The sequence below is a fragment of the Anopheles darlingi genome, chromosome 3, assembly GCF_943734745.1.
Source record: "Anopheles darlingi chromosome 3, idAnoDarlMG_H_01, whole genome shotgun sequence".
NCBI classification, from domain to species: domain Eukaryota; kingdom Metazoa; phylum Arthropoda; class Insecta; order Diptera; family Culicidae; genus Anopheles; species Anopheles darlingi.
This window is the reverse complement of record NC_064875.1, coordinates 16,304,696-16,332,209: the sequence shown is the minus strand read 5'-3', so window position 1 is coordinate 16,332,209 and position 27,514 is coordinate 16,304,696. Positions and strand designations below refer to the sequence as shown.

Below are 27,514 nucleotides of genomic sequence, written 5' to 3'. Positions count from 1 at the left end.
TTTGCACTTTTCATTGATTGTGACATTGAGTAGAAGCTGAATTGTTTCGTCGAAGTTGAGTGAAAGTTCGATGGCCGACGAATGGCCGAAATTACAAACAATTAAGCGTCGGTGATTCATTAGAAATTAGCATTAAAAATATAGTGAATAGTAAAATAGAGAAAACAAATTATATTTTTTTCAGTGGATTGAATGAAATATCCTATGAGATTGACGATGAAGGATTTGGAAAAAATAGGAATACAATCGCAGCAGGGTTGAGCTGCTATCCTTGGTTTGGATGTTTTTGAAAATAGACAATCAAAGGCGAACCATACGTTTTTCTTTGCTTGTTACATGATTGTGGAAGATGAAAACAGTTTATTTAAATTAGTGCAATGAAGTTTATTTGTTAACTTGGTAAAATAATTTCAAAATTACATTTTAGAATTATTTATTTAGAAATTTTACAACTTGCGCTACTTTCATAACGATTCCATAAACAAAAATTAGTATATGAAGATCACTATACATTATATGGCAAGCACTTGCTCCGTAAAGTATTTAATTTATTAGGTCGAGATGAGTTTCTTCGCGGCTGGATAAGGAACAGATGCTTAGCACACGACTTACCATGCTTCCATTAAATAGTCTACGACAGCGAAATTCCATTAATCCTCCGGAATTCGCTCTCCAAAGTTTAGTTTTTAAAAATAGCCACAAACGATATTTCCATTGATGGTGAGCGAATACTGATAAATAGAAATGAAAGAGTTGGCTATGCACTAAACATTTTGGGCCCTATTGCGAGTGTCTTGTCTTGCAAACGAGACTGCTGTATTACTGCTGAAAAAACTTAGCAGTCTTGTTGAGCTCTTATGAATGAACTTGTGATTTTTTACAGCCAGATTTTAAAACAAATACTAATACTAACAAATTATTCACCAACACCACCAAAACCCAACATCTTTCGGTCCAATGGCAACTATGACCAAAACGAAAAAAATTACCGTTTTCAGTCTCGTTTTCAAGACTCAGAGTCTGTTGCTAAAACCTACCAGACTGTGAGTCTTGAAAACGAGACTGAAAGTCGCGTTGCTATTGGCCGGAGGATGTTGGTTTTTGGTGGTGTTGGTGACTAATTTGGTAGTATTAGTATTTGTTTTGAAATCAGGCTGTAAAAATTCACAAGTTCATTCATAAGAGCTCAACAAGACTGCTAAGTTTTTTCAGCAGTAGTACAGCAGTCTCGTTTGCAAGACAAGACACTCGCAATAGGGCCCTTTATTTCCAAAAATTGTGAAGTTTGGAATCTACTGCCATAACAGCATGGCGCCAACAGCTCTAATGATAGCGGCAATTGATGTGATAAAACAAAAGCCCCTTTAATCCGTTTGGCAAATAAAGCACTTGAAACGAGTGTGCACACTCTCTGAAACTATTTCTATTGAGAGATATTGAAACCGCGCGAGCTCCAACAGTCTGTATCAGCAATTGTTAACAAGCACATTGCTTGCTGTAGCATCAAGAATGTTGTCGCTCAGCGTACATGGAGCCAGTTGCATTATATTAACCATTTTTGTGTTCTATGGTAAGTTGTTGTACATAAGAGTGAATGTGTAACTTATCGCATAAGTGTAACATTCAATACGAGTAGCTTTCAGTAGCTCAACAACGTCACAGCATCGTTGTTTGGTATGCAACATTAGTTTGAGCGGCTGTGAAGATGCACCGTTAGCGCATTCCAAGGATTGCCCGCTACAAGCCGACAAGTGTTTCACTGCAGTGCAAAATGGTAAAGCAAATGTAGCAGCATATCAACATATCATTATACAGCTCCATAAATCATCCTTCGTAGGAATGCTATTGCGCGGTTGTCTTTCTCAGTTGTCCAGCGCAGCAGCTAAGCAGTGCAGTGAAGCGGATGGAGCTAGTTGTCTCAACTGCACCGAAGCTGATTGCAATCGTAACCAGTGGCTCAAGTGTGATCAATGTGATGATGATGGTAGCGTACGGTGCAGCGATAAGCGTAAAGCCCAAGCCCAGTTGTGTCCACAGTTCAAGAGCGGCGATCGATGCTACGAAATGCGACGAAGCTCCAATCGTGGGTATTATAAGGCGTGCAATGGTGAATCATATGATGAGCTAATGTGTGTTACCTTACATCAAGGCCATACGGTGCTGCAGCGAGGTTGTCAGTCATCACTAGAGGCTGTTGGAATCGAATGCTCCGAGGAAACTCAGTGCCGCGATTACACAGAACATGATATCAACGTTGTCGATAGCCGGCAAGCATCGTATCAAGGCCGCAAATGTCTGATCTGTTCGACTGATGCTGTTAATGGGAAACAATGCGACGAAGCATCGGCTGGGTTGGAGGCTAAAAGCTGCGATTTGGCTGAAGACGAATGCATTACCATGGTGCAAGGTGAGTGGAAGGAAGACCCATAATCGGAATAATTCCGCTTCTAATTCTAAAAAATCCAGACAATGTGCTGCACAGGAAGTGCAAATCAGCACTCACAACCGAGCAGCAGCAATTATGTACGGATATGGGTGAAGATGTCTGTGTCAGCTGCAAAGAGGACGGATGTAACAGGCACACTCTGCTGAAGTGTATCCAGTGCAAAAAATCAATCGATCCTCTCTGCCGTGATCCATCGCTAAGCAACGAGCTAGCGCCTAAATACTGTTCCCGGTTCCATCCGGGGGCGCAATGCTTTTCTCGTATTCTCAACGAGGACGTCGAGCGTGGCTGTACCTCGGATTCCGGGCTCACGGAATCGGTTTGTGAGGACAACAAATATTGTCTAGCCTGCGCCACGAACGGATGCAACAAAGAAACGGAGGATTTTCTGCGCGATGTCGCCAGATGCTTGCGCTGTAGCTCGAGCAAGGGAGACGACATTAACTGTGAGGAGGCTACTGGAAATACTGAAGAGAATCGATTGAACGCAACTGTTTGGCAACACTACCAGCAGAGGAACAACGGAAATGTCTCAATACCGAAGATAACACCTGTTTAGCTTGCCACGGTCATGATTGTAATCGTATACGGTGGCGAAAGTGTTATACTTGTTCCAAGCTGGCAGACCCTCGGTGTGTTGCTCCGGAAAGTTAGCCCACTTTGCCGGTACTGTTTTGTGATCGCTACAAGTACGAAGACGTCTGCTATGCGAAGATTGTCGATGAGAACAATCTCGTGCGTGGTTGTGGTTCCGATCTTGGTGAGGAGGAGGATGTTTGTGTGGATGATTCCCGGTGTATGAAGTGTGATGTGAACGGGTGTAATAGTATCGCAGAGAGTGCTTTCCTTACACGATCAAGATGTCTTAGCTGTCTATCGAGTGTGGATGGAGAGGAGTGTGAAGAGGGAACACTGGATCCAGTGCTTTGTGAGGCAAACAATGGATGTTATACGCGAGTTGATGGTAAGTATCGGCGGCATCTTCGCATCAACGGATGCGGTACTACATGCGTCTTTTGTACTACTAGATGGAGTGCTAGAACGTGGTTGCCTTGCCGAATTGGATGAAATTAGTGAACAGAAGTGTCTAGATGTGTCAGATACTTCGTGTATTGTCTGCGAAGAACCGTCATGCAATGCTTTGAAATGGTTAAAGTGTATTAAGTGCAAAAAATCTCTTAACCCACTTTGTGCGAACCCGTTAGAAACCTCTCTTGAGGATATATCCTCGTTTTGTTCTAAATACGACTCGCAAGGTGCGTGTTACTCACGAGCCACTGAGTTTGATCTGGAGAGAGGCTGTTCTTTGGAGTTACCAAACCCGGCGCTGGTATGTGACGATACCGTCGGGTGTGTCACGTGTCTTCAATCGAATTGCAACGATCAACCGGAAGATTCTTTTCGCGAAGGAGTAAAATGTGTTCAGTGTAGCTCAAGCGATTCAGACTGTAACGGGTTGACCTTACCAGACCCTAAGCAGTGTCCATCAACAAATCTTCATTGTTTCACTCGAATCGACGGTACGGTTTAACATTACATTTAAGTTTGAAGATACGCTAATGGGCTTCTTATATGCAGAGGGAAAATTGGAACGCGGATGCCTTTCGTCACTGAGTCAGGAGCTGCAGGAAAACTGTAAGGATGCAAACAATCCATCTTGCATCGTATGTACGGAGGACGGTTGCAATACACAGAAGTGGCCAAGATGTTACCGTTGCACTAGCTCGAGTGATGAAAGCTGTGATACTAGTTTGAATACGGATCATCTGAACTTTTGTGATGCATACACTGAGCACAACATTTGCCATTCATGGATTCAGGACGGAGAAAGTAAGAGGGCAAAGCAAAAGACATTGTAAAATCGTTTAAACTCTTAAAACATCATTCTTGTACTCTTCTAGTATCACGAGATTGCACCATTGACAAAGAAACGGTGTGTGCTGATAATAATCGATGCCTGGTTTGTGAAGCAGAAGGATGTAACTCACATTCCAGGGAGCTGCTAGATACCGTTCACACGTGTTACCATTGTAGCTCTTCAACGGACGAGTGTGATCAACTTGAAGGCACTGGCACAGAATGTGGCCGGCGGAGCGATAGATGTTATACCAGAGTCACAGATGGTGTTCTTATTAGAGGCTGCTTGTCGGAAATGGATTCGGAGGAAGAGTGTCTTAGCGCACCAGCTAGCCAGTGTGTTGTATGCAATGATAATGATTGTAATCAGCAGCGTTGGAATGCGTGTTATCAGTGCAGCAACACTACTAACTCGGATTGTGCCGATGAACAAAAGAACCAGAGTGAACCCGCGTACTGCTCTCGGTATGATGCGAATGGCGAATGTTATGTGTCCCTCAACGAAGGGCATTGTAAGTGGAAACTCAAATCATGAAATGCCTCCTTGCAACAATGAAATAACACCCCATTTTTCAGTCACCCGTGGTTGCCTTTTAGATCATGAAAACGAGTCCTGCGACGATCCCTGGCAATGTGTTTCTTGCACTGGTTCTGGTTGTAATGAAGGTTCATCAGAGAGCTATTTTGGGCCAGCTTATTGCTTGCAATGCCGTTCTGATACTCACCGGGAATGTCTGAATGAGACCATGGAGCCAGTGAAATGTGGCAACCCAGCGGATCTTTGTTTCTATCGGCGCGTCACCTCTCGCATAATTGAACGTGGTTGCTTCTCTGATCTTAGCCCAGTGCTACAAACAACCTGCAGTAGTACGAGTAGTCGTTCCTGCCTTACCTGCAGTGGCTCGAACTGTAATGGTGTCCAGTGGAGTCGTTGTTACCAGTGCAGCAGCTTCTTGGCAGCGAAATGTGAGTTGCTGCAAAGCGATGAGACACATTTACAGCTTTGTTTAAATGCTGCTGATCATTGCTTCGAAGATCGCGATGGAGAGGAAAGTAGGTAAACTTGGTCGATTGATGCTGTTGCCGAGCAAATCATTAACAATCGCTCCTTAGTTCACAGAGGCTGCGGAGAGTTTTATTGTGATCATAAGAAAACCTGCGTGGAATGCGTTGGAGATGGTTGCAATGGGAATGCTGGTAGCACTCTGCTACCCAGCCGCTGTACGGTGTGTGATACAACGGACCCAACTTGTGTAAATGGAAGCCATTTTGATGTGTATTGTGATTATATTCGAGAGCCGTGTTACTCAATGGTTCGAGCAGGTTCGAGCATAGTTCTTTTATGGTATTTACAATCGTAAACACCTGAATTAAATCTCGATCTCTATAATCTACAGACGGAATCCTAGAGCGTGGATGTTTCTTCCGGTTAGACGATAGCTTGAAAGGCAACTGTCTCGATCAACATGATCGTAGCTGTATTGTATGCAGTTGGAATACCTGTAATCGTGCGCACGGGCGACAATGCACACAGTGCACTTCTACCGAGCATGGAGTCAACTGTTCAAGGGAAGCGAGTCCAATGAAGGGAAATTTCTGTAAACACCTTCAACACTACGATCGCTGTTATGCTAAAGACGTCGATGGTGTTGGTAAGTAAAAAACACATACTTATTAGCGAGAAGTTCCTTTTCATTCAATCAATTAATCGTTTACAGTCACCCGAGGATGTGTGTCTGACTTTGGTCCAACGGAGGATGTATGTTATGGGTTAACAAAGACTGAATGCTTTACTTGTGCCTCCGACAACTGCAACGATCGATCACTGAATGCAGCTCTCCGTATCACGAATATTAATTTCCGCGAGTTACTTCCAACAGTGTTGCTGCTTCTGGTGACTATTAATAAAACGCTTATGAATTAAGTTATCGAAAAGTCATGCGTCAGGCTATACTAGCACCAACTAGCAATATTGTAGACAATTACAATGTATAGTAAATAAAGTAAGCTTTAACAGATTTGGGAAAATGTATGGTATCAATAGATCGGATCCAAATTGAATGTTGAGTCTTATTAACTTTAATAACCTTGAAATTACCCAACACAGCCAAGACTGAGTGAACGGATTGACCGTCATAAATGATGCTGATTAGCTTATCACGCTGTTACCGTTCCATTAAATTTCCTTCAATTCAATCTAACCGGGAAAATCATTTTCCTGTCTGTAGCAGTGCTATCTGTTGTTTGCGCATAGATAAGAGATACCCGAAAACCACCAACTGGTCTCACTTGAGAGAGAATCATTCGCATTTCGAGTTCGAAAAGAACGGGAAGCAAAATGCTGCTCATCCAAATTTTGCTCCTATCCATTGTCGGCATCGAGTCAGGTAAGTTATCATATTACTTTCAAATTAGAAGCATAAGATCGACAACCGATTACCTCCATTTTCTGCTAGACGATAGATTCTACTGTCACAGCTGCGTATCATCGATCTACCCCAACTGCGTCTGGAGTCCCCACACGTCCACCACGAAGGATTGTGGCCCCGGAGACCGTGCCTGTGCCACCGTAATCCTTCCAGATGGTCACACGTACCGTGGCTGTTCGCAGGATCCCGAGTGCATTGAGGCCGGGCCATCCGGTTGCCTTCGCTGTGATATCTTTTCCGGATGCAATATCGATCGGTATCCAACGGATCGTTTACGGTGCAATATCTGTCAGACCGCGGTGTCCGCATCCTGTGCCACCCTACCTTACGCGAGACAATTTGAAAAGGCCTGCGTACGGTTCATAGCCGATGATCGATGTGTTACGATGTATGACGGGTATAACGTGTCCTCTCGTGATTGCCATTCGGCTCTTGGCAAGCAGGATCAAGCTAAGTGTGATGACGCTGGTTCGGTCGAGTGTGCGGAGTGTTCTTCGTGGAATTGCAACACGGATCGAGTGCGGATCGATGATCGATGCCTTCAGTGTACGTCGAATACGACCGACTGCTCAACTGGCATGCTATCACCGACGCTCTGTGCGAAACCATCGGCAGGAAAATGTTTTTCGCGTGTCGATCCCGATGATGGTTTGCTGGTGCGTGGCTGTTGGATCAATTTATCCAGCCAGCAGCAGGCGGAATGTACAAAAGACCGGAAAAACTGTAGCATGTGTCTGGGAGAGGGTTGCAACAGGCAGTGGCTTCCACAGAACACTCTTAGCTGTGTCCAGTGTGAATCGAAAGATTCCCTTCTCTGCGCCCAGATGCAGCGTAATGATAGTGAAGTGAGATACTGCAGACGCCATGTTGCAGGGGATCGTTGCTTTATGCGAAGTTCCAGCAGGGATGGGACCTTGCAGCGAGGTTGTGTATCTGATCTACCGGAAGAGCTCTGTGCACCGGCGGATGCGTGTGTGCTTTGTACGGGCGAAAACTGCAACAGGGACGTGTTCCCGGTAAATCGACATTCCTGCTATCAGTGCGATGGTATGCAGGAGAATCGATGTGAAGCTTACCAGGAGGTGTACAATCGAGACCGAGCTTTGCTGTGCAGATTGCATCAGGAGAACGATGGATGCTACACTCGTTTGTTTCGTGGTGCAGGTAGGAGCATGGGTAGCGAGACCGAGTGTGAGTCAATTGATATGTTTTTTCCCCTGTTGCAGTTGTTCGTGGTTGTCTGTCCGACTTGAAGCCGGACGTGATGTGTCGTGAGTCGAAGGATTGTTGGACGTGCTACGGAAGGAACTGCAACTATCTCTCGGAAACGGAGCTGCGTAGTTCTGGGTCGTCTCATGTAGTGCTACAGCTAGCTCTTGCGTTGATGATGACCATTCTCCCGCTTCTGGTATAGATTCCCTTTCGAACCAGGTGATCCTTGCTCCATTTTTGATGTCAGTGTCGCTGAAAAAAGGAAGATCCTCGTCCTGAAACAGCCACTTATATTTTACTCTTGGAAAATATTCCACGACTGCTGCGTTTTGCTTGTCGTCGGGTGCCTCTAGCGAAGACACATTAACCCTTGAGCACATGACGGATTTTCGTTTCGGTGGAAAATAAAACTCCTGCGCCGGAAAATACTTTTGAATACCTTGAATTTTGTGTTCCGTTTATTTGTTATCCGCTAGTAAAATACTTGTACACGTGCGTGTGCGGCACCGAATAACCGAGCGCGGCAGACAGATACCATTCACATTCCTTTCCTGTTGTATAGATTCCAGAAAAGAGACCTCTCATCCGTCATCCTCCGTCCGTGTTACCGAAGAAGCTCGTATGGTGTGGTATCGGTTTAGCGATTAACCTGGCCTGCGATCGCGCCGCGAAACGGTGACGTTCAAAAACAAACAACACCCAAAATCGGCCCAGGCTAAACTCTACACCGCTTTACAATGGTTTCACGCAACATCTTGTTCGATTCCTAGTAGTCTAAGTAGCATTCATGTAATACCATGCGTTAGAATGTGTTTTTTACGGCTTCTTTGTCTTGAAACTGTGGCCTAGCAACCCTTCCTAGGTATCGTCAGCCTACTCCACCTTAAGCGCGACCTTCAACATCACAAACACATCCGTCGGCCATGCCTGTGATCCGCGTGTACCTTCGCGTCAGTGGTACTTTTCTAAAAACTGTCGATTAAATAAAAAAAAACTGTACAATTCCGATCGCGCAAAGGACACCAAAGGGTGTCTCAATATCGTTTGAGATTAAAAACAAGCAACAATATCAGATCACCGTCGTGTGTGTTTCTTACACTAAAGAAAGCAGTTTTTACAGTAGAGCACGGGGCTAAGGCCCGCCTAAGGCCGACCACTGCCAACTCCGGCAGGACCACTCGCCGCACCACCAGCACCATCCTTTTTGGGGCGCAAAATAAAGTTCAAATTGTACGCCGTATTAACGGCGTAGTACACGTTCGCATTGTTCGGGAGCAGCAGTTCCTTATCGGGTAGAACCTGCGCCAGCGTGTACCGATCGGGATCACCCTCGAGTCCCAGCTTGAGCATCGCATTCCGTATGACCTGCGGTGTACGCTCATTGTTCGCCAGCATGATGCTCTTGTACAGCACAATCCCATCCAGCTCGACCTGCTCCGTCTCGTACGTCACCTTGATGATGTAGAAATCGGGTGAGCTGCCTTTAAGGGGCGAACTCTGCACCAGCTGACCATTGATGATCGGTGTTTCGGTGTGTGCGCTTCCATTCCCACTCTTGCCCGATGCCGTGCTGTTGTTGTGTGCCCGGGAAGACTGTGGTGTACGGACCGTGCCACCGTTCTGACTCGGATGGTTCGACCGTTGACTGCTCGAGGTCGTCGAATCCATGGACAGTGACGATACACTGCTGGCAGCGGACAGAAGCGATGCGTTCGGTGGTGTCGCATCGCGATCGAGCGAATTATTGCGCGAACTGTAGCTGTTAGGAAAAGAGCAGCATATTAATACGTGTGCATGTGCATGTGCATGCGTACGCCTTACCTAGCATTGGAGGTGCTGTTGATATCACAGTAGAACTGAGAACCGGCTCCACTGCTCGAGTTCGACGCAATGGAATCGCTTTTCTTGTGGCCCGGTGTCCCACTGCCGGCATTGAGCGCCGCTCCACCACCACCACCACTCATCCCGTGACTATGCTGTGGTACCGGTACCGGTGGCCTCTTGGCCATTTCGGGCGCCGGTTCAAGCGAACAGCTCAGTGTGTGCGCCTCCCGTTCGTCCAGTACCAGCAACGAGGCAAACCAGCGATCAAACAGTGGATCATCCGGTAGATGGTACGTGTTGGCCGCACCCTGTAGCAGCTTAATCTGTGCGAGCACCTCAAACTCCTTGCGTCGCTTGTCAAAATTGATCAGTCCATCCTGCAGCGTATCCGGAATGGCGGCATGTATCATGGTCAGATCGGTCAGAAACGTCCCAAGGTACGGTATCGTGCCGTGGCTGATCAGTGTGTTCTGCTTCTGGAACACCTTCTGCAGGTGACGATCGTTCTCACCGACCGTGTCGGCAAACTTGGCCGTTCCCTCGCGCATCAGCACCTCTCGCTGGGCCCACGCATTGTTATCCTCCGAGAAGATCCTCGCCAGCTCGTTGTACAGCTCCAACTAGAACGGATGAAGAGGCGAACAGTTATTAGAGGAGGTTCACTTGCAGTGCTCAGTGCTATCCCTTTACCTTATCCCTTGGCAGTACGGCCCACGTCTTCGACAGCCGATAAACCGCGTTCGACTGCAGACCGGAGATGATGGCCTTGAGCGAGGAAAAGTTCTTCAGCAACCGCAGTTCCTGCGCAATATCGATCCAGGTCGAGATGAGCAGGGCACGCTCCTGTGGCTTCAGCCGTGGCTCGATCAGGATGCTCGAGATGACGCGAAACGAAACGGCATTGAACTGGGTAACAGTCGCCAACACCGAGCCACACTCGTGCTTATCCCGGTTCGACCAGATCGCACCCAGACACTGGTGTGGTATTAGGCGCTTGAACAGCTCCATGTCCATCCGTGTTAGCTGCTCGGCAAAGTGCTTCACCGGAATGTTGGGAAAGCGGTACGAGTGCAGCAGGTGGGACGGTGGACCGCGAAAGGCTGGCGTGAGGCAGAGACCACCGAACTGGTCGGTGAAATCGTGATAATCGTTCGACCATGGCAACGGCGGTGGTATTCTACTGTACTTGTCTAACCTATTCGTAAACCTGGCGAACGAAAAGTGATTAGAGATTAGAGCTTCAACACCGCAAAGCGAGCCTTACCTATTTAAAGCTTTAACGTGTATTTCCGATTTTGGCAAACGCTTTGAGGTGAACGCTAGCAGCCTTTGCAGATTATCCGTGTCCCAGTCCTCCGGGAACCCGTCGAGCCACACGTGCAGTACAGAGACTGAAAAACGAAAGCAAATACAAATACGGAGTTAGAATGTTGCTAGTGGCCAGCAGAAACCGCAGGTGCACCGTGACCACGCACCTAGAGTTTTCTTGTGCTGATCGGACACGGATTCTGGCTGCACGAGCCCCGGTTCGCTGTGCAGCTTCTCGTAGCGTTCGAGCAGCAGATCGAGCACCTTCTCCGGCTGGGCGAACGTGCGGTAGGTGTTAAGGAACACGTTGACGAACGTGCTCTCCAGCTCGCCATCATCGGTGGCCAGCGCGTCGACGAGCCGGGAGAGGGTGGCCGCCTTCACGAACCGCACTCGCACCGTTTCCCACTCCAGGTGCGATATCTCATCGTCCGAGTCTTGCTGCAGATGGAAGAGAAGAAAGGAAAGAATTGGTTCCAATTAGCATCGGAGTGTCGGTTGGTGATATGATGACGTCAGGAGTTGTTGAACTAGGGCGCTAATTAATCCACTGAGCTGAGAACTGGTACCAATCATTGAATGATTAATTAAGCATATATTTTTATTCATCTTAACTTTTTTTCTTTATCAAATTGTGTGCGCAGATTAGTTCCTCTTCCTAAGGACAATTAAACGTGTAGCGTATGTGGATCTTTATTGTGACCAATTGATCACTGGGCTCAAGGAGTTAAAATCTCGATTTTAAAACGGTGATTAAAATAATAAACGATGAATAATTGGTGGCGTTGCTCGATCAGGATCTGCATAAATCACTAGCGACTAACAACCAAAAACGAATAAGAGACTTCAGAATCTTCTTTATTAAGTAACGATATTTAATATTTAAAAAAGGCCCCTTTTTTGCCTTTAAGATGGCAGAAAATAATGCATTTGAGGGAAAATATTCCAAAAGTAAACCAAGTAAACCTTTCGAGTGCATTTCAGAGAAATCCCCATGTTTTGAAAACAGTCTACAGGAATTAAGAGCCAATGCAGAACGTAGGAATGCACTCGTGTAGCCAACACCGAACAAGAAATTGATTAATTCATCATTTCGCTGCGCTGTACAGCCCCGCTACTGCTCCGGCTGCCGTTGTTCGCCATTTTAATCAATCCAAACAACATTTTCAACAAAAACAACATTCGAATCCATTTTAATTTGAAACATGAGTCACCGGCGATGGCGGCATTCTGGATTGATTACCTTTCGCTTGACGGTACGGTGAAAAACACAACCCTCCGTACGAGTGTGTGTGTGTGTGTGCGGGTGTTTGTGTACACAACAAAGAGACTACCATTGGTATCTACTACCGTTCAGCCGTTCGGTATGTAAATGATGTGGGCTATCGATTTTCCACCAGCTTCTCCCTGCAGCCCACAGCAGCGGAGTGTCAGACAACAGCGTTTGCATTGTGTTTGCGTATTGTTTCACGAATGGTCAACATGTGCTGCGCCTCGTTCCTTGTTATTTTCTCACCCCACTAAACCTTAGTTCTGCTGGCTCAGCAACTGACCGGCTTACCGGGCTGGGCCTCGGGGTCCGGTAAAGTGCAACGGACCTATTGCTCCCCTGTGGCGCTGGATGTGTCACCAAGAGGAGGGCTCATTCATTACTGTCCGCTGCAGGTGACATCCCGAAGGTCTGGCCAATTTGTCAAAACATTAGCGCCAACCGAGCTGAGTGATGCTTCACTTGAGAGAGACAGAGAGTGAGATGCAATCGGGATAGTGATTAGACAGCCGGCGCGGATAGTGCCGAGGGATGGTGCGTGTTATGCAACTTCCTCTCCCGTGCCGGTGATTCCCACGTTCCCGATTGCAACCATAATCATAAATTGCAACCGACCCCCGGGGACAAACCACCGCTCAGTGTCATTAGACTGCGTATCGGTCCATCAAGGGCTGCTGGTGGCGATGGGTTAAACAATTTACGATCGATTGCGGCCGTGGCTTATGATTGATTGGACAGCGGGTGGTAAAGCAAAACACGATGAAAACTGATCGTTCATCATGAATCCGTCAGTGTGAGGGGATGGATATATATTTTGAGCTATCTATTGCATTCGATTTTTCAGACGCTTTAATCCAAAGAAGAAAGGTTGATTGAGAGATACACATGATAGCTCGAGTAAGGAAATACAAATGATTCATTTCAATGATTTATTCATTCCAATTTGAATTGCACGAAGTTTAGACACGCAGGCCTACTCTGTTAGATCCACAGATTAGTTAGGTCATGAAAAAATCAGGTACCATCTATCTAGTGTTCCAGAATGCATTACTTTGCAAATAACAATGATTCTATTTATTTGCTGTCTTCTATTGCCATTGTGATTCTATTGCACAGGTGCATCTTTTGACGTTCTCTGTTGCTTTCAGTTAAATTTTATTATTCAGTGTTTTCAGTTAATTTCTATAAAGCATCGTTTACATTGTCAGTATTGCCAACGTATGTACTAGCTAAATCATTTAAAAAATCAATGATTCATCTCATTGACTTCATGATTCATCGATGGTTTGGAGCACAGATAACTGTTCCTTAAAGCCCTCTTGCTGGAGAAGCATTGAACGAACCCTAAACGCTATTCGTGGCTTTTGTAACCTCCACGAATGCGACTTCAATTAAATTATTAATTTAACTTACTATTGAATCTTTCTGAAAGAGAACTTTGGCTAATTCCTTTAAGCCAATTAATCCAGAACCCATTCTTCCATGATTCGCCGGATGCACCAGGTGTAATTAGGAAAGCTATTTAAATTAAGTGCAAAAGAGCCGCCGGTTGCTGCTACATAGCTTCATGCTTCGGCAGCGAAATGTCATTAGCATCCATCATAGGCCGCATCCGCCGGGGAACGTGGTGGCTTGACAATTTCCATGATTCAATTCTCTTGCCGGACCCCTATACAGTAGCCGTAGCAAAAGGTGCTGGCCGGTTCTCATCCTCATCATCATCATCTCCGGTCGACCACTCTGTGGCCAAATGCATCTGGCTGCCATTCTGCACTAACCCATTTAGCTAGAAAAATCCTCTTCGATCGATCGTGACCTGCAAGAGCACATGCAGCATAGAATCATCTCGAGGTGGAAAATCGGGGAGTTGATACCATGGTTGAAGTCTACCCGATGGCATCGATGCAGAAAGAGAGCATCGAGCCAACCCAAATTAGCCTGTCTGGTGTCCTGATTAGAAGCTCATGCTTGCCAGGGTATACACTATTCTAGGGTAATGCAGCAGATCTGGACCAAAAACCTACTAAATGGAGTACAGCAAGACCACGACCACAGGTCGTCAATCGGGAATGGTATACTTACACTGCTGGCACTGGGCGTTGGTCGGTGGTAGCGAACCTTCTTAAGGTAAACCGTGTAAATGGCGTTCTCTTCGCGCTCTTCGCCCCATAACCGCCAGGTGGGCTGCTGGTTGGAATGAAACCGATGGAACAACAGAGAGAGAAAAGAAAGAAAAGAAAGAGAAAATTGCCATTAAATCATCGTTCCACTTTGGAAGCTAGTGCAAGTCTAAAGTACTAAAAATCATTTCTAACTAATTCGAACGCTCAACCACGTAGCAGCAGCAACAACGAAATGATGGCAAAATGACGTGCACGAGTAGCTGGAACTGAAATCGACGCTAACCCCACCCCGCGTAATGAAGGTTCAGGGCCAAGTTCAAGATGTTGTGGCCACGGCAGGCATGCCACCAACTTCCAAAGACAATTGGCCACCATTCTGTTCGCTAATTAAACCTAAGAAAGACAATGGAGCCCACCGCCGCGGTCATTCTTCTTCTAAGTCGACCCGCGGCACGGCTGTAAACGGTCACAGCACGTGAGCATTTTGAATGGCGGTCTCGTCTAATGGTCTCGTCCCGTCTTTCCGGTGTCTCTCGAGCGTTCGGGCGGGAACTGAAGAAAAATCCCTGAACGGTTGTAATCCACCGATGGACGCGGCACCACGCGATGAATCACGCGGATGATGGGGTGGGGAAGCACAATCCAACAATTGGTCGATGGTACTACTTCTTCCGAAACTCCCTTCAAAACTGAAGAAGACTTCTTCTGCTTCACCATGTAGCCCAACGCACGCGCTAAGACGACGACGGCGCGTTCCAGTCACGCGTGAGGCTCACGGCGACAATAGGCCAACACTAACCAATTCATGAATATTCCGGCGTTTCTACGACGTAGATATTGTGCACGTGGGGAGCAAATGGTGACCCGTGTAATGGTATTAAGCGTCGGGGTTCAGTGCGCCGACGAACGCCAACGTGCGAGCGATCCAATTTGAATGCCCTGGACTCCCGGGCGATTCTGGCGCCGCGAAGAGACGGCGGGCGGTGCGCAGTGAACCGTACCTCTTTTTCCGTGGGTCACGCTATTCTTTCTACTTTTCCGGATACCGAAGCGAGACCGAGACGAAATTTTTCGGGGCGGAAAAGGTGCTTCTCAGCGAAGGGCTGCTGCTGGTAGGAGAAGAAGTACCCCCGGGGAGGTCCGAGATCAATCGACCAGACCTACGCTGCGTATCTTCATTAATTCAAGTACAATCAGTCCGCTCCGTATGATTCTTAAATTAAACTTTTCTCCAGCTCATCTAGTGGCGTCACTTCACGCAGACCAGAACTCATCGGGCGTTGCCTTTCGCTATTCCCCTATCGACTTCTGACACAACACGCGCCCCCCGGGTTTGTGATTGTTGTTCGGAGTACAGTGCTCGTGTGCCACGAGCGGGAGCGTTATTTGGTTCCGGCCTGCATATCGTATCGTGAACCTCGGTGATAAGCCCCAAAGTGTGAAGCTATCGCCATCGTCGTCGTCGTGCTCCGTAGGGACGGCAAGACGAACGGCGTCGTAACCGATGCGCTGACTCACGGGGTGTGAGCAAAGGTCGTGATGGTCGATTTGGTCGTCACGGAAAGAAGAAGGGCTTGAGAGCTTGTTCGTTGCATCCAGCTGATAACTAATTTGTTTAAAGCGTTGTTTACAGTGTGGTGTAGCTGTTGGTAGTGGGAACGAGTGAACGATTTACACCATCACTAATGAGCCATTAGCCGCTGTGAAGTGACTGACTTATCGGGACAGAGTAACTATTTGTTTATTATTTTGTTTGGCTTTCGCTCGCTCGCCAAGATCAATAGCCGCTTTCCTTGGGAGAAGCGCGAGAAGCGCTAACCACAATGATTACTGACAAACGTGAGTGCGTAACGAGAACAACAATTAACTGGTTGGTTTGTCATCTGTTATTTAACAGCAAATGAATGTTTAACAGTAAACATGTTACACTAAATTAAAATGAGATAGATTGATTAAAGAGTGTCGATAAAAAGTTCCATCTAAAATTTTATTATCTAAGCGTGTTTAAAAGAATATTATCAAACAATTATTTATAACTATGGAGAACGTAGTAAACTCAAGAAGTTTTAAATAAATAAGGCAAAATAAACCCCTTGTCCAGTTTAAAATTCGGTAGGAATTATGGAAATTCATCTTTAAGTCCACCATCCAGTTGTATCGAGAAGCTACAGATGATCAGACTACACGGAATGTTCGGAATGCTAACATTTACGAATTGATGGAGGTCATAATATCGTGTGTTAAAGACCGCGTAGTACGAGTACTAGCACGCATTCCCTAGTGATTACTCGAACGTCAAATTCAACAACTGTAGAAGACACATCAGCTGAACGTTGACCCTGTTCGTGCTCAGCTCATAGACCAAACATTGAACCTCCCCCTCCCCTCCTGGAGCGGTCGATCACAAACGAACTCATAACCTCGATTCAAATCTTCTACTTCAAACCACATCTACGTCCACAACGTTACGACTCCGGGCATCGGTGGCCGGCACCAAGCTGCCATTTGTATTACCTTCACATACCACCTGGTGGTGCGCTGACTCTGTTGATGCTCCTGCTGCTGGTGCTGTTGATGCTGTAGCTTGCCGGCCAACTTCTTGCCCATGATCTTACTGAACGTTCCCTTGCACGGGCAGAAGCAACGCAGAGTGCTCTTCCCGCCATCGGCACTGTTCGACAAACCCTCACTCGTCGTCGCGGTCGTCGCAGTTCGCTGCGTCTGCTCACTACCCTTACTCGCCGGCATATCTGTACTCGCTGCACCCGGACCATGGACTTCTCCCTGATGCTGCTGCTGCTGCTGCTGCTGCTGCTGCTGTTGCGATGGTTCTTGTCCACTCGGTACGTGCACCGCCGTCGTAACGCCGGCCCGTATCTGCTGCGTACATTTGTGGGCCAATAGTTTCGTCTTTTCGGTCAGATTCTGAAGCGTTTCGTTGCTCGGGCAAAACATTTGGTGCGCGCGCGCGTCACGTTTGCTCTCGAGCGTCTATCAACATTCGTGCACCGCGCACACAAACACACGCACACGCACACTGCTCAGTTTTAACGTCCAATTGACCTGGCCGTGATCCGACGGACCAATCGATGGCCCACGCGTCACTTTAATTAAGCCGTTCCGGGGCCTTAAGCCGACTCCGCACTTCTCAATTACGGTCAATTGAAGTGAATCACTTAGAACGAGACTGTCTTGGTCGTCTAGCCTGATAATAGGAGTGGTAGAATTGGATAAGTACATTTCAGGAGCCCAAACTTGCTTCACATCCCTTTTTGGAGAATTCTCTCCAACGCACACGACAAGATCCTCCAGCGAGTTCCCCAACGCAGCTCGCTTTAAGTATACGTTTCGGTCGACCTATCGCCATTCGAGGTCGTCCTTTATCCCATCCAATCAATACCAAATAAGCAAACGAACACGTGCTCCTGCCCCATTCGTGGTTCTCGCGCGACCACAAAGAATTTCCAGTTGCCCGCTTCTTCCAGCACTTCCGGTATATCGTTAGTGTGTCCACGTGACATTCGCGCACCGTCGTAGTCGGCGTCGTCGTCGTCGTTGTAGCCGTCAGCGTTCCCTCCGGTTCTGACCAATGTGAACGATTGATGAATCATTTCCCAGCCCGTTGACACACATATGTGGTGTGTTTGGAGTTGTAGCACTCCTTTAGGGCGCTAGAACACCCATCGATCGATCGAAACGCGTGCACCCACGATTAGGAACCGCACGAATGTGGTGACTAATGTGGTTTCTACTGTTGCAATGGTTGCACCATGATATCACGGGGCTCGAGCGGATCGATAATCGTTGGATTATTAGTCACATTTGTACTGCCAGGAACCTCGGAAGGACCGGAAGGACCCAACAACAGTGTACCCAATGGTGGAAACTTGAAGATTTCCAAACACAAAGAGGAATCACACTGTGTGTGGCTTACTGTTTATGCATCTAATCCAAACATCGACCAGCAGCTAGCGACTTTGTCTACCCGGTCTACATGTGCAGCAGCAGTGTGCACGCTGCAGGTGATGTGGAACAAGGCACCATCCGTTTACTAATAGACAGCGATCGAGTGGTCAGTTGGAGTTGGTTTCCAACAGCGAGTCTCCGGCCATTTTCTCATAACATAGCTCGCAGTTGCGGCGAGGGTCTTGTCGTTAGCCTAATTCCTACTAACGAGCTGCTGAAAGTGGAAACCGGAGACCGGAGACGATTCGGTGGAGAGAGAGGTTTTCAAATAGAACACTCAGTAAACAGATTGAAAAGCAAAATATTTACTGGTATTCGAGTGTTTAAAGCCTTCTCTCGTTCGAAATGTCAATCGAAATCGTTTGGGGGATCAGAGAAGGCGAATCCTATGGACGCAGGATTTAAGAACCAGAGCGCCATAGGCTCCTTTGATTAGCTGCTCAGATTATTTTCAATTCAATATTCAATATCCTTAACCCTAGTTATCAATAAGCACCTTTTTTTGCTTAAATCAAAACTAGTAATAACTAATAACTAATAATAAACTAATAAACGTGACTGTTACAATCGATCCTTGATTTCCCTGACAAGCACAGTTGATGCTGCTGTTTCCCGCATTCCTGTAAAATACTTCAGCCTCGTCGTGTGAAACCAATCACGAGTAAAATCCATTCAATATGAAACCCCCTTTTTTCCGCTAGAAAGCGATCGTAAGTGGGAAAAGTAAATGTCAGGATGGGCGCTACGAGTCGTAATTAGATTTTTCAATATCTGCCAACATCCGCAGCAGCAGCAGTATGTCAGAACCGACCGACGGAAGCACGGTACCGGCGTTCACGTGCACTTTTACCCTCGGTGTCACTGTTTGCACAACGAAACGCACAACCTCCACTACACTCACATTTAACTCGTTCCTTCGTTTGCTTCCTGGTGCCAGACCAACGTGGCATCTAGGAGCGGCAGATTGGCATCGAGCATGTCCAAAGGAGCTCGGTGCGTTCGTTCAACTCACCCCTCACCAGCTGGTGCTGGCAAAAGTGCAACTCGCCGACCGTCGCCGTCGGTCTTGGCGGTCTGGACACCGACAACGACTCCACGACCGTATGTCCGTGTTTGGCATTGGCGCGTGGTTGCACCCGCAACGCCATAGCTTGCCAGCATGTGAGCACGCGTACGCGAGAGAAGGAATGCCCTTCCTGGACGCGTCCTGGACCAGCGTCGCCGTCTTTGCCATTTCCAAACCGAATACCGAAGCGATGGTCATAAAAGGAGCAGCAATAACATCAACTCCACAATGTTTTGCCAAAAGGGAGAAAGATTTATTGTAGCGGAAGTAGTTTGAAGTTCGCCAAGCGGCTTAGCGTCTAGCCCATCCTTCTATCGCTTCCAGAGCTCCTGATAGCGTTTGTCTAGCAGCCATTCTGCCCAACAAAGACCGGTTGTTGTTGCCAGGAAGTGTTCTTCCAAAGGCTGCCCCGGAGGTGGTCTCAGTACGCCCGGAGCCAAATGAGGAAATTGTTTAAAACATAGTTGTACATATTAAAAGCCAGCATAATGACTGCAGGCATATGCAGCATAATTGCCAACGATATAAACCATCTCTAGTGTGTGCTGTTTGCCGGTCTAGACGCACGAGTGAGAGTGAGTAATCGGGACGCTTACCATCGTCACCAACCGACCGACCAGCAACATAATGCAGGAATAACACCAAACCCGCCAGACCAGCGCCGTGAGACACAAAGGAAATGGCGCAACGAGAGACCACAGCACGGCCGCTGAAGACAAATGACGATGTTTGGGTGTTCGTTTCGCAGCGAGAGTTATGAGTAAACCCATGCTCCCGTAGAGCGCACCAGTTGGTGCTGTTTTGGTCAGCGAACACGGCCGTGGCGCACAACGTGCCCGGTTTGCCGTGTCCGTGAAAAGATTCTCTCAAGGTCTTCCTCCGTTCCTCCTGCGGTTCCAATCAAAATAACAAATCGATCTCAAGGGATGCGAGATGACCGCGAAGGATGCGAGATGCTGCTGATGTGTTGTTTTAGCAGATTGTGCGTACCACGAACTATGTTGCAAAATCGTTTGGAGAAGCATAAGTTCATGCTTGTCGCCCTATATGTTACCGTGCAATCGGCAGTGGCACGTGTGCCCCAGAAGGAAGCGAACCGGAAGAACGGCGCGACGTTCTTTCACCTGATTAAACATGATCCGACGAGGCACTAGCGATGGACGGATCGGCACCGAACCATCCGCGCCGTTGCTCTAGTTAATCAACCGTGATCGAGTAGCAATCGAGTAGCCACCTTTTGCCCTTTACGTATGCTACTCCCTAACTTCTCCGGAGGTAAAGGTGTATCCCGCCAGATGAAACTTTGACGACGACGACGACAACGACGTCAACATCCACACACCAATAACAGTTTTTCCCGAGCGAAGTCCCGGGATTCCTTCTCTGCTGCTTCATCCTCTCCACCGGGAAATTGACGGACGTGGGTGGACGTGGACGCTATTTCGATCCATCAATTTCGCCGATCGCCACCTTCGCTTTGCGGAATCCAAACGCCGGGCGGAACGATGAATCACCATCATTTGAACCGCGTTGGCCGCGCGGCTCGGTTCGCACCGTTTCGTTTGTTTCGTGTTCGTGTGGGACGAGCTATTAATAGCTCGAGGAGGTTTTCCTTCTTGTCAAAAGAAAATCCCTCCCACCTCTTTCTGCAACTCCTGCCTTTGGAATGCCTGCCAGCAGATTGGAATGTTTGGCACGGGATACACTAAACAGAACGGAATTCCGGAACATGCTGCAGAAGTTGTGGAAAAGGGTGACCGGGAGGGCCATTTTTCAATCACTTTGCAATCTTCGTGGCCGCGAAGTTGTAATCACCGCAAAATGGCGCTCGGAAAGGAAGAATCAATTCATTTCGCGACGAGTGCCGCATGCCAAGAAGGCTTACTGGCGGCTGGCCGGTGATTGGCAGGCAGCATTCCCATGATCAGCGAACGAGCTGCTGCTGCTGCTGCTGGTGGGCTAATGAAGCCATCCTGGGCGCCGAACAATGGGAAAGCGCCGGTCGTATCGGTCCCATTGGACCGCGTCCAGTGCTTCCTGTGTTCCCGGCGGCTTGTGTAGTACCAGCATCATCCAGCGCGGATCGGTGAGGGCCTTCAGAGTCTCCTCTGAAGTGGGCTCTTGAGTACTCCGGCCCGCAGTCTAGCGTACGACGACGTACGACGAGGCAGGCACGCGAGTCTTTTGTCTGGACGGAGCATGCCGGGGCCGCGTGGTCTCCACCGGGGCAACCGGAGGCAGCCGTGGCTACATTGTGTTCGCCCATCTGTTCCAGCTTGGGTCGTGCGAGTCACGCACGGGTGAAAACGAGTGTTGCGGATGTTCTTTGTTTTCTCCTCCGGAGCTCCGGGATCCTTCATTTCCAGCGAATTGTCTGGGACCCCTTTTTCCCCCATTCGATCCGGTGGCTAATGCCCCCGCCGAAAAAACGTTTTTGTCACCGAACTCACTCACTGGTCTCTTCAAAACTTTGACGACGCCGATCAGTAAAGAGCTTGTATCTAACCTGCTGTTACTGCTGGTGCTGGTGCTGGCATGTGCTCAGCGAAACGTGTTTCGAAATCGAAACTGGTTTCACCACCAGAAATGGTCGTGCCAAAGTGGAAAGTTTGCCTGCAGGCGAGACTAAGGCGAGTGCGCGCGCCAGCCAGCCACCGACTCTGACTGGTTTGACTTTTTCGCTCACCAGCACGATTACTTTTGCTTTTTTTCTTTGCTGTTGCTGCTGTTGATAACAACCCTCTCAAATATCAGCGCGTTAAAGCCGCACCCCACAGGGTGGTGATTATGCGAAGCGAATGGGCGAGGGGAAATCGAACGTTCGATCAGCTCAGAGGCAGAAGGCAGAAACAGGTTATTTTGCGAAACGGATTTCGGACAGCGGCCCCCCTCGGTACCGGGTTGGAATTCGAGAACTTCGAGCGTTCGAATTTATCGCAAATTGGTTCTGGGGTTCTGAGAAGGTCAAAGTTTGAGGACAGATCGACGCAGATGCGAGTTGCAGGAGTTGAAAAGTGAAAAATTACCCAACGGAAAGGTGAGAGTTCAGTGTGAGGTTTATTGGTTTTGCACCAGATTCTCAGCTCATGCGCAGATTCGTTTGAGTTTTGGTTTATGATAACTTTATCTTTTACCAAAAATGTTCGATACAGACTAGTATCTTTTCTATTTTAACAGGAAATTTTTAAGAATCAGTCGTTTATATATTCTAGGTTCCAGTAATATCACACAGAGCAGTGTGATGCTCTATGAGCCAGGTTGAAATCCTTTAGAAACCATTTCCATCTACGCAACACATTTCCTCATACAAAGTAGGCTGTGCTGCTTCCCATCAACTACCATCACGCGAGATCTATTTATGGAAATGCCAACCGCGTTTAATGGAAATGGAGTTTGAGTTAAGTATCGAACAGTTCAATGCTAGTGCAAATACACTTGCCATTTATTTCCGTCACGTCAATAGGAAACAACATACCGCAAACAGCCAGAAACGGAAACGTGTGACATAATATAAGTTGTCAACATCAAAAATATTAAACACCTCATCACATACCACCCCTACTATTGCTCTACCTGTTGCTGCACGCTCTCATCTGAAACCGTTCTCTATTTGCGGCCACGCAATATCAAAGTTCTATTTCCAGCCACACCGATATTATGAGGAGCATCGGTACCATCTCCCCTTCGCAAAACAAACAAACAGCGTAATCCATCCAGGAATGTTAAGCGAACAAAAATTATGCCTTCGTGTGCATCGCGTAATGCGTTGTCAAATGGTTGCTGTGACAGCAACCAATAGTGTGTGAACAGCAGTACTCGTAACGAGAGAGAGAGGAAAAAAAATCGCCAAAGATGAACAGACCACCATCGTCGTAAGAGTCAGAGCGCCGGTGATGGTGGTACATAATGCACTGCTGCTGCTGCATCTGTGGTCGACAGGGAGGGGAGGCGGTGAATCGCAAACCACCTTGCCTCTCCCCTACCAGGGCCAAGCGAATGCGGATGCATCAAGTGGCAACGCAGTGAGTGGATGCAGTAACACGATGCACCGCGATGCACCGCGATGAGATGCCAAACGGTGCGTTTCTAAGTGATCATCATTGGCCCGTGTGATTGCGGTCTCTCTGCCATTTGTCTCAGGGAGGGTCGTGAGCCATACCGTGCACAACATACCTTGTTACCTTGAACCAGCTTGCGACTCGTTCGCAAGGAGTGTAGTTCGTATTCATGCTCTCCTACAGTTGAATCGTTGTTTAGAGAACTAATATTGTTTACTCTGGCAAAATACACTGCGGCCAAACAAGTCAACTACACCGAACGGAGGAACGGAGGAAACTGTCACAAGCGTCCTACGTTGGTCGTAATTTTAAGTAATGAAATGAGCTCGCTCGCTGCTGGAACTGCCCTGAAGTAATCGGAGCCTCAACAAAGGTAGAAGCATTTTATGACCTAGATTTCATTCCACTAGACGTCCTTTCATCGTACTTCAATGAGCAAACGCCGGCTGCGGTACGACGATGACGGTACGGTGACAATAAAGACAAGTGCCTCCCCTCCGTCCAATGCTGGCATCGTTTGAGGACATGTACCAGCCCGGGAATCAGGAAACCAGCCTAGAGAACGCACCGCACGACACGACCGGTAAAGGCTTTATACCGTCCTTTTATCGTCCTGCGACAGGACAGCAGCACCGGAGTGGACGTTGCTGCCAGAATGTAGTGTCAATCGCCGGTGGCAGCCAGTCCGGATTTCCGACAAATCCAGCAACCAATACCGTATACCGACACTCACACGCGCTTGCTGCTGGCTCAGCTTCTGTGAAGTGAAGTGTTTCTTCAACTGAAAATAGGAAAATTGAAACAGCCTCTCAGCACAAGCACCGCTCTGCTCCACTCAATCCCGATTTTAGATTCCATCCCAGATTGCTATCCAGCTGTCAGTCAAACAGATCCTTCGTTCGTTCGCAGTTAAAACTTATATCTTTATGCTCGCTACGCTACGGCCATCGTTATGATGATGGCAGCAATGCTTGTGATGAGTGTTCAGACCAGCGGTAGCAGCAGCAGCAGCAGGATGCTACCGATGTTGGAACAAGTCGTTATGGAAATCTGCTCCATCTGGCTTAATTATGCATTGCGAATGGGGATCCCATCATAGTTTGATTGCTTGGAAGAAATGGAGAAAAATAGGGCGCAAGGGACTAGTAAAGGACTCGCAATTTAGAAAAGGCATCAGAATCAATTAAGCATCGCAAATGATCAATTAAGAATCAATAACCCACGAAGGACGTTGCTTGCTACGTTTATTTGATTTCATCCACACATCAAAGCTAATAAATCCTTTACTAACTAGTACCAAAAAGTTTGATTTAGCAACAGTAATGCTTGTTTTTCCTATCCCAAGACATGTTGCCACAAAAACAGGAAATGTGTGCAGGAAAAGTTCAGAAGATAAGGGTTATTGTACCCTTTCGTTGGCTTTGTTTCCATTTCCATCCCTTCTCGCATCTAAAACCGGATGCGAGGTGAAGGAACTGCTGTGTTATTTTTAATTACCTCGCTAAACTCATCCCCATTACACCCTTGACCCTTGAGGAAAACCCTTCGTGAGCGAATATCAATCGAAACCACCGAACGTGGTCCCTGCTGACCACTAACGAGAGCGCAGGGTTATCTTTCCCCAAAAAAGCAACCAGCCCTTGACCATCCCATGATCAAAGGACTCACAGACACAGACACAGACTCACATACACACGTAACGCTGTGATGTTGGGCGCCTCCACCGCCTCGGCAAGGCACGTGCACGCGAGGAGGACGCTACCGTTCGAACGGATCGAAAGCAAAGATTTTGCGACCGTTGTATTTATAGAAAGGAATTTCGCTCTCGATACCCCAAACCCTAAGGCCGGGGTTTTGTGGTTTGCATGCGGCGCGGCGTTGTACCGGAAATGCAATAAACTCTCGAATACAGGCACACCGTGAGCGCTGCGCTGTGCTGTTGTTACTGTACGGATTGTGCGGTCTCCGCCTCGATTTGTACCAACATAAAACACCGCAACTCGAAGCACTCTCTCATCCTCTAATGCTTCGGTAATGGACTTTTAATGATAATTGGCAGAGAAAACGAACTGGCAATGACGTACGGTCCCGCAACAAACCCTCCCCACTCGGCGCTTGACATTTTTGATTTCATTTCATGCTTTCTGCCGACGACGACGACGACGACGACGCCGACTACGACGATGCCGGCGGCTTTTTGGGGGAGCATTTGTTTTGTTTTGTTTGGGACGGCCGCCTGCACGACGATCTGATGGCCAACGGCGTGTCACGGTCGTGCCGATGACGACTTCCGTCATCGAGGGTTGCGCGCACTCGCATCACACAGCGATAGGAAGGTGTGTGTGTGTGTGCATCAGCATGCATCAATGGTTTTGCTCGCTGGAAAGGGTTGCTTTAAAGGGTGTTTACGGGCGGGTGTGCCATCCGGGAGGATGTGCGGGAGTGGAGTGAGTTCATATTTGCTGACAAAACAACCCCCATCAAAGGTGTGCGAGAGATGGCAGCGAGTGATGATTGCTGTTTCTGCTGCTGCATCGACTGCTAGCTTATCGTAGAAGGTGCTGTTTGCAGCCGTTCCTTGGATTCGATCTTTTATATAACTCTCGCTCTCTTCCACTCGCTCACTCGCTCTCTCTAGTTGGGTGTCCCTAACCGTAGGTAACGTAGCAACAGCAAAGCGCTGTGTTTTGCGCGCGCTAAAGCTGCCGCTGCTGCTCCACCGGCATCCTATGCTATTACGCGCGGCCATTATGATTGTAAACTTATGATTATGATCTCTCTCCTCGCAGGCAAAGTCCTCTTTTACGTTGAGTAAGGTTCAGATCACGGTTCGACCCTTCGCACTGCAAACTGCAACACCACACGGCCAATGATCACTTTGTAGCGGTGAAGCAATACTAAAACATTCATCACCGTTCCCTCCCAGGTACGCGTGTTTAGAGACACTTTCACCGCGGAGACTTTAGGGAAATCGCTATCACGACGGGAAATAGGAAGGAACTAGACACAAGGGGAGATTATGACCAGCATGATTGTCACAACGAAAACACACAGTCCCTCCTATCGTCACCGGAATACACTGGCAGTGTGATTACGAGTTACGCTCAACACTGAGGGTAACAGCAAATGGCTAACCTGCACCCCGTTCGGAGAACTTTAACTCGCGACGACGACGTTAACTTCTCGCGGCTTTAACAGGAGCGAGTCTTCGCGGTTGTTCGCGGGAGCACCATCGACGAACGATGCGAACGGCACGACACTCGCTGACTGAATGAGAAGTCATCTCCGAGCAAGCCCCCCACGCTTGTTTGGGGTGGGAAGACCCATGGCCTCAAGCATGCGCAGTACGACCAGCAACACATGGGACAACACTGACGGGATGGGGTAGAATCGAGCCGGTAGTAGTATGATGATAGCTAGCACGGATAACTAGTATTCATATTTGTCATCTTCGTGAAGAAGTTGGGAGTTTTTGATCAGTTTTTTATGATTAATTTGTGCAGTGATAGATGCATTTATGTTGATGCTAAGGGTTTTATGATAATATTTCTTTCGGTTACTAAAAGAATTTACCTTAAAATTGAGTTCCCGTTGCACAGATATTTCCCCGCAATTTTGTTCTGTTTAACAAGTGTTTCTCAATTGTTGAAGCATTTTATACATTGCATATTGTGCTTATTATTTCGATGAGTTATAGATGTTAATTAAAACAAATTACGTAGAAGAGAACGTTGAGGTCAAATAGCACCGTAGGAGTCAACAATCCTGGGATCTGTTAGCGTGATTCTACAAAAATTAAATTCACGACAGACCTCAGTACAGTTCGGCAAATATGTTTGTGAGACAGTTTAAGGTCGTATTCTGCTTGAAAATAGTCCAATAAAGCTCTAAAACACAGCCTGATTGTCTAAATCCGTTCAACAGCTTAAAACAAGTGTTTATCCCTCAATCCCTC

At 47.6% G+C, this 27,514-nt stretch overlaps 3 protein-coding genes across 3 annotated transcripts; 2 read left to right on the top strand and 1 right to left on the bottom strand.

The window, feature by feature from the left end:
• The first annotated feature begins 1,473 nt into the window (after positions 1 to 1,473).
• On the top strand, positions 1,474 to 3,008 carry LOC125953463 (uncharacterized). Its single transcript, XM_049683072.1, has 5 exons — positions 1,474 to 1,570; positions 1,637 to 1,774; positions 1,838 to 2,083; positions 2,150 to 2,407; positions 2,467 to 3,008. The coding sequence occupies exons 1-5, from the start codon at positions 1,510 to 1,512 to the stop codon at positions 3,003 to 3,005; spliced, it is 1,242 nt and encodes a 413-aa protein (XP_049539029.1). The 5' UTR covers positions 1,474 to 1,509; the 3' UTR covers positions 3,006 to 3,008.
• Positions 3,009 to 3,239: 231 nt separating this feature from the next.
• On the top strand, positions 3,240 to 7,045 carry LOC125953413 (protein psiR-like). The gene is made up of 9 exons (XM_049682999.1): positions 3,240 to 3,410; positions 3,475 to 3,966; positions 4,025 to 4,276; positions 4,348 to 4,815; positions 4,880 to 5,356; positions 5,417 to 5,626; positions 5,701 to 5,955; positions 6,022 to 6,690; positions 6,760 to 7,045. The coding sequence occupies exons 1-8, from the start codon at positions 3,245 to 3,247 to the stop codon at positions 6,225 to 6,227; spliced, it is 2,526 nt and encodes an 841-aa protein (XP_049538956.1). The 5' UTR covers positions 3,240 to 3,244; the 3' UTR covers positions 6,228 to 6,690; positions 6,760 to 7,045.
• A 1,206-nt stretch (positions 7,046 to 8,251) lies between these two features.
• On the bottom strand, positions 8,252 to 27,210 carry LOC125953412 (ral guanine nucleotide dissociation stimulator-like 1). The gene is made up of 8 exons (XM_049682998.1): positions 26,695 to 27,210; positions 16,984 to 17,674; positions 14,429 to 14,533; positions 11,244 to 11,517; positions 11,033 to 11,159; positions 10,459 to 10,975; positions 9,766 to 10,388; positions 8,252 to 9,703 (listed from the first exon to the last, which is right to left on the bottom strand). Exons 2-8 carry the CDS (start codon positions 17,422 to 17,424, stop codon positions 9,088 to 9,090), a joined length of 2,703 nt encoding a protein of 900 aa, XP_049538955.1. The 5' UTR covers positions 17,425 to 17,674; positions 26,695 to 27,210; the 3' UTR covers positions 8,252 to 9,087.
• Positions 27,211 to 27,514: the final 304 nt, after the last annotated feature.

Coding starts and splice junctions, on each gene's coding strand:
- LOC125953463 (XM_049683072.1), top strand. CDS start 1,510: ATGTTGTCGCTCAGCGTACATGGAGCCAGTTGCATTATATTAACCATT. Junction 1,571..1,636: donor AACCATTTTTGTGTTCTATG/GTAAGTTGTTGT, acceptor CAATACGAGTAG/CTTTCAGTAGCTCAACAACG. Junction 2,084..2,149: donor AATGCGACGAAGCTCCAATC/GTGGGTATTATA, acceptor CCTTACATCAAG/GCCATACGGTGCTGCAGCGA.
- LOC125953413 (XM_049682999.1), top strand. CDS start 3,245: ATGAAGTGTGATGTGAACGGGTGTAATAGTATCGCAGAGAGTGCTTTC. Junction 3,411..3,474: donor ATGTTATACGCGAGTTGATG/GTAAGTATCGGC, acceptor TTGTACTACTAG/ATGGAGTGCTAGAACGTGGT. Junction 4,277..4,347: donor ATGGATTCAGGACGGAGAAA/GTAAGAGGGCAA, acceptor GTACTCTTCTAG/TATCACGAGATTGCACCATT.
- LOC125953412 (XM_049682998.1), bottom strand. CDS start 17,424: ATGTTTTGCCCGAGCAACGAAACGCTTCAGAATCTGACCGAAAAGACG. Junction 14,534..16,983: donor CCACCAGGTGGTATGTGAAG/GTAATACAAATG, acceptor CATTCCAACCAG/CAGCCCACCTGGCGGTTATG. Junction 11,160..11,243: donor TCAGCACAAGAAAACTCTAG/GTGCGTGGTCAC, acceptor TTCGTTTTTCAG/TCTCTGTACTGCACGTGTGG.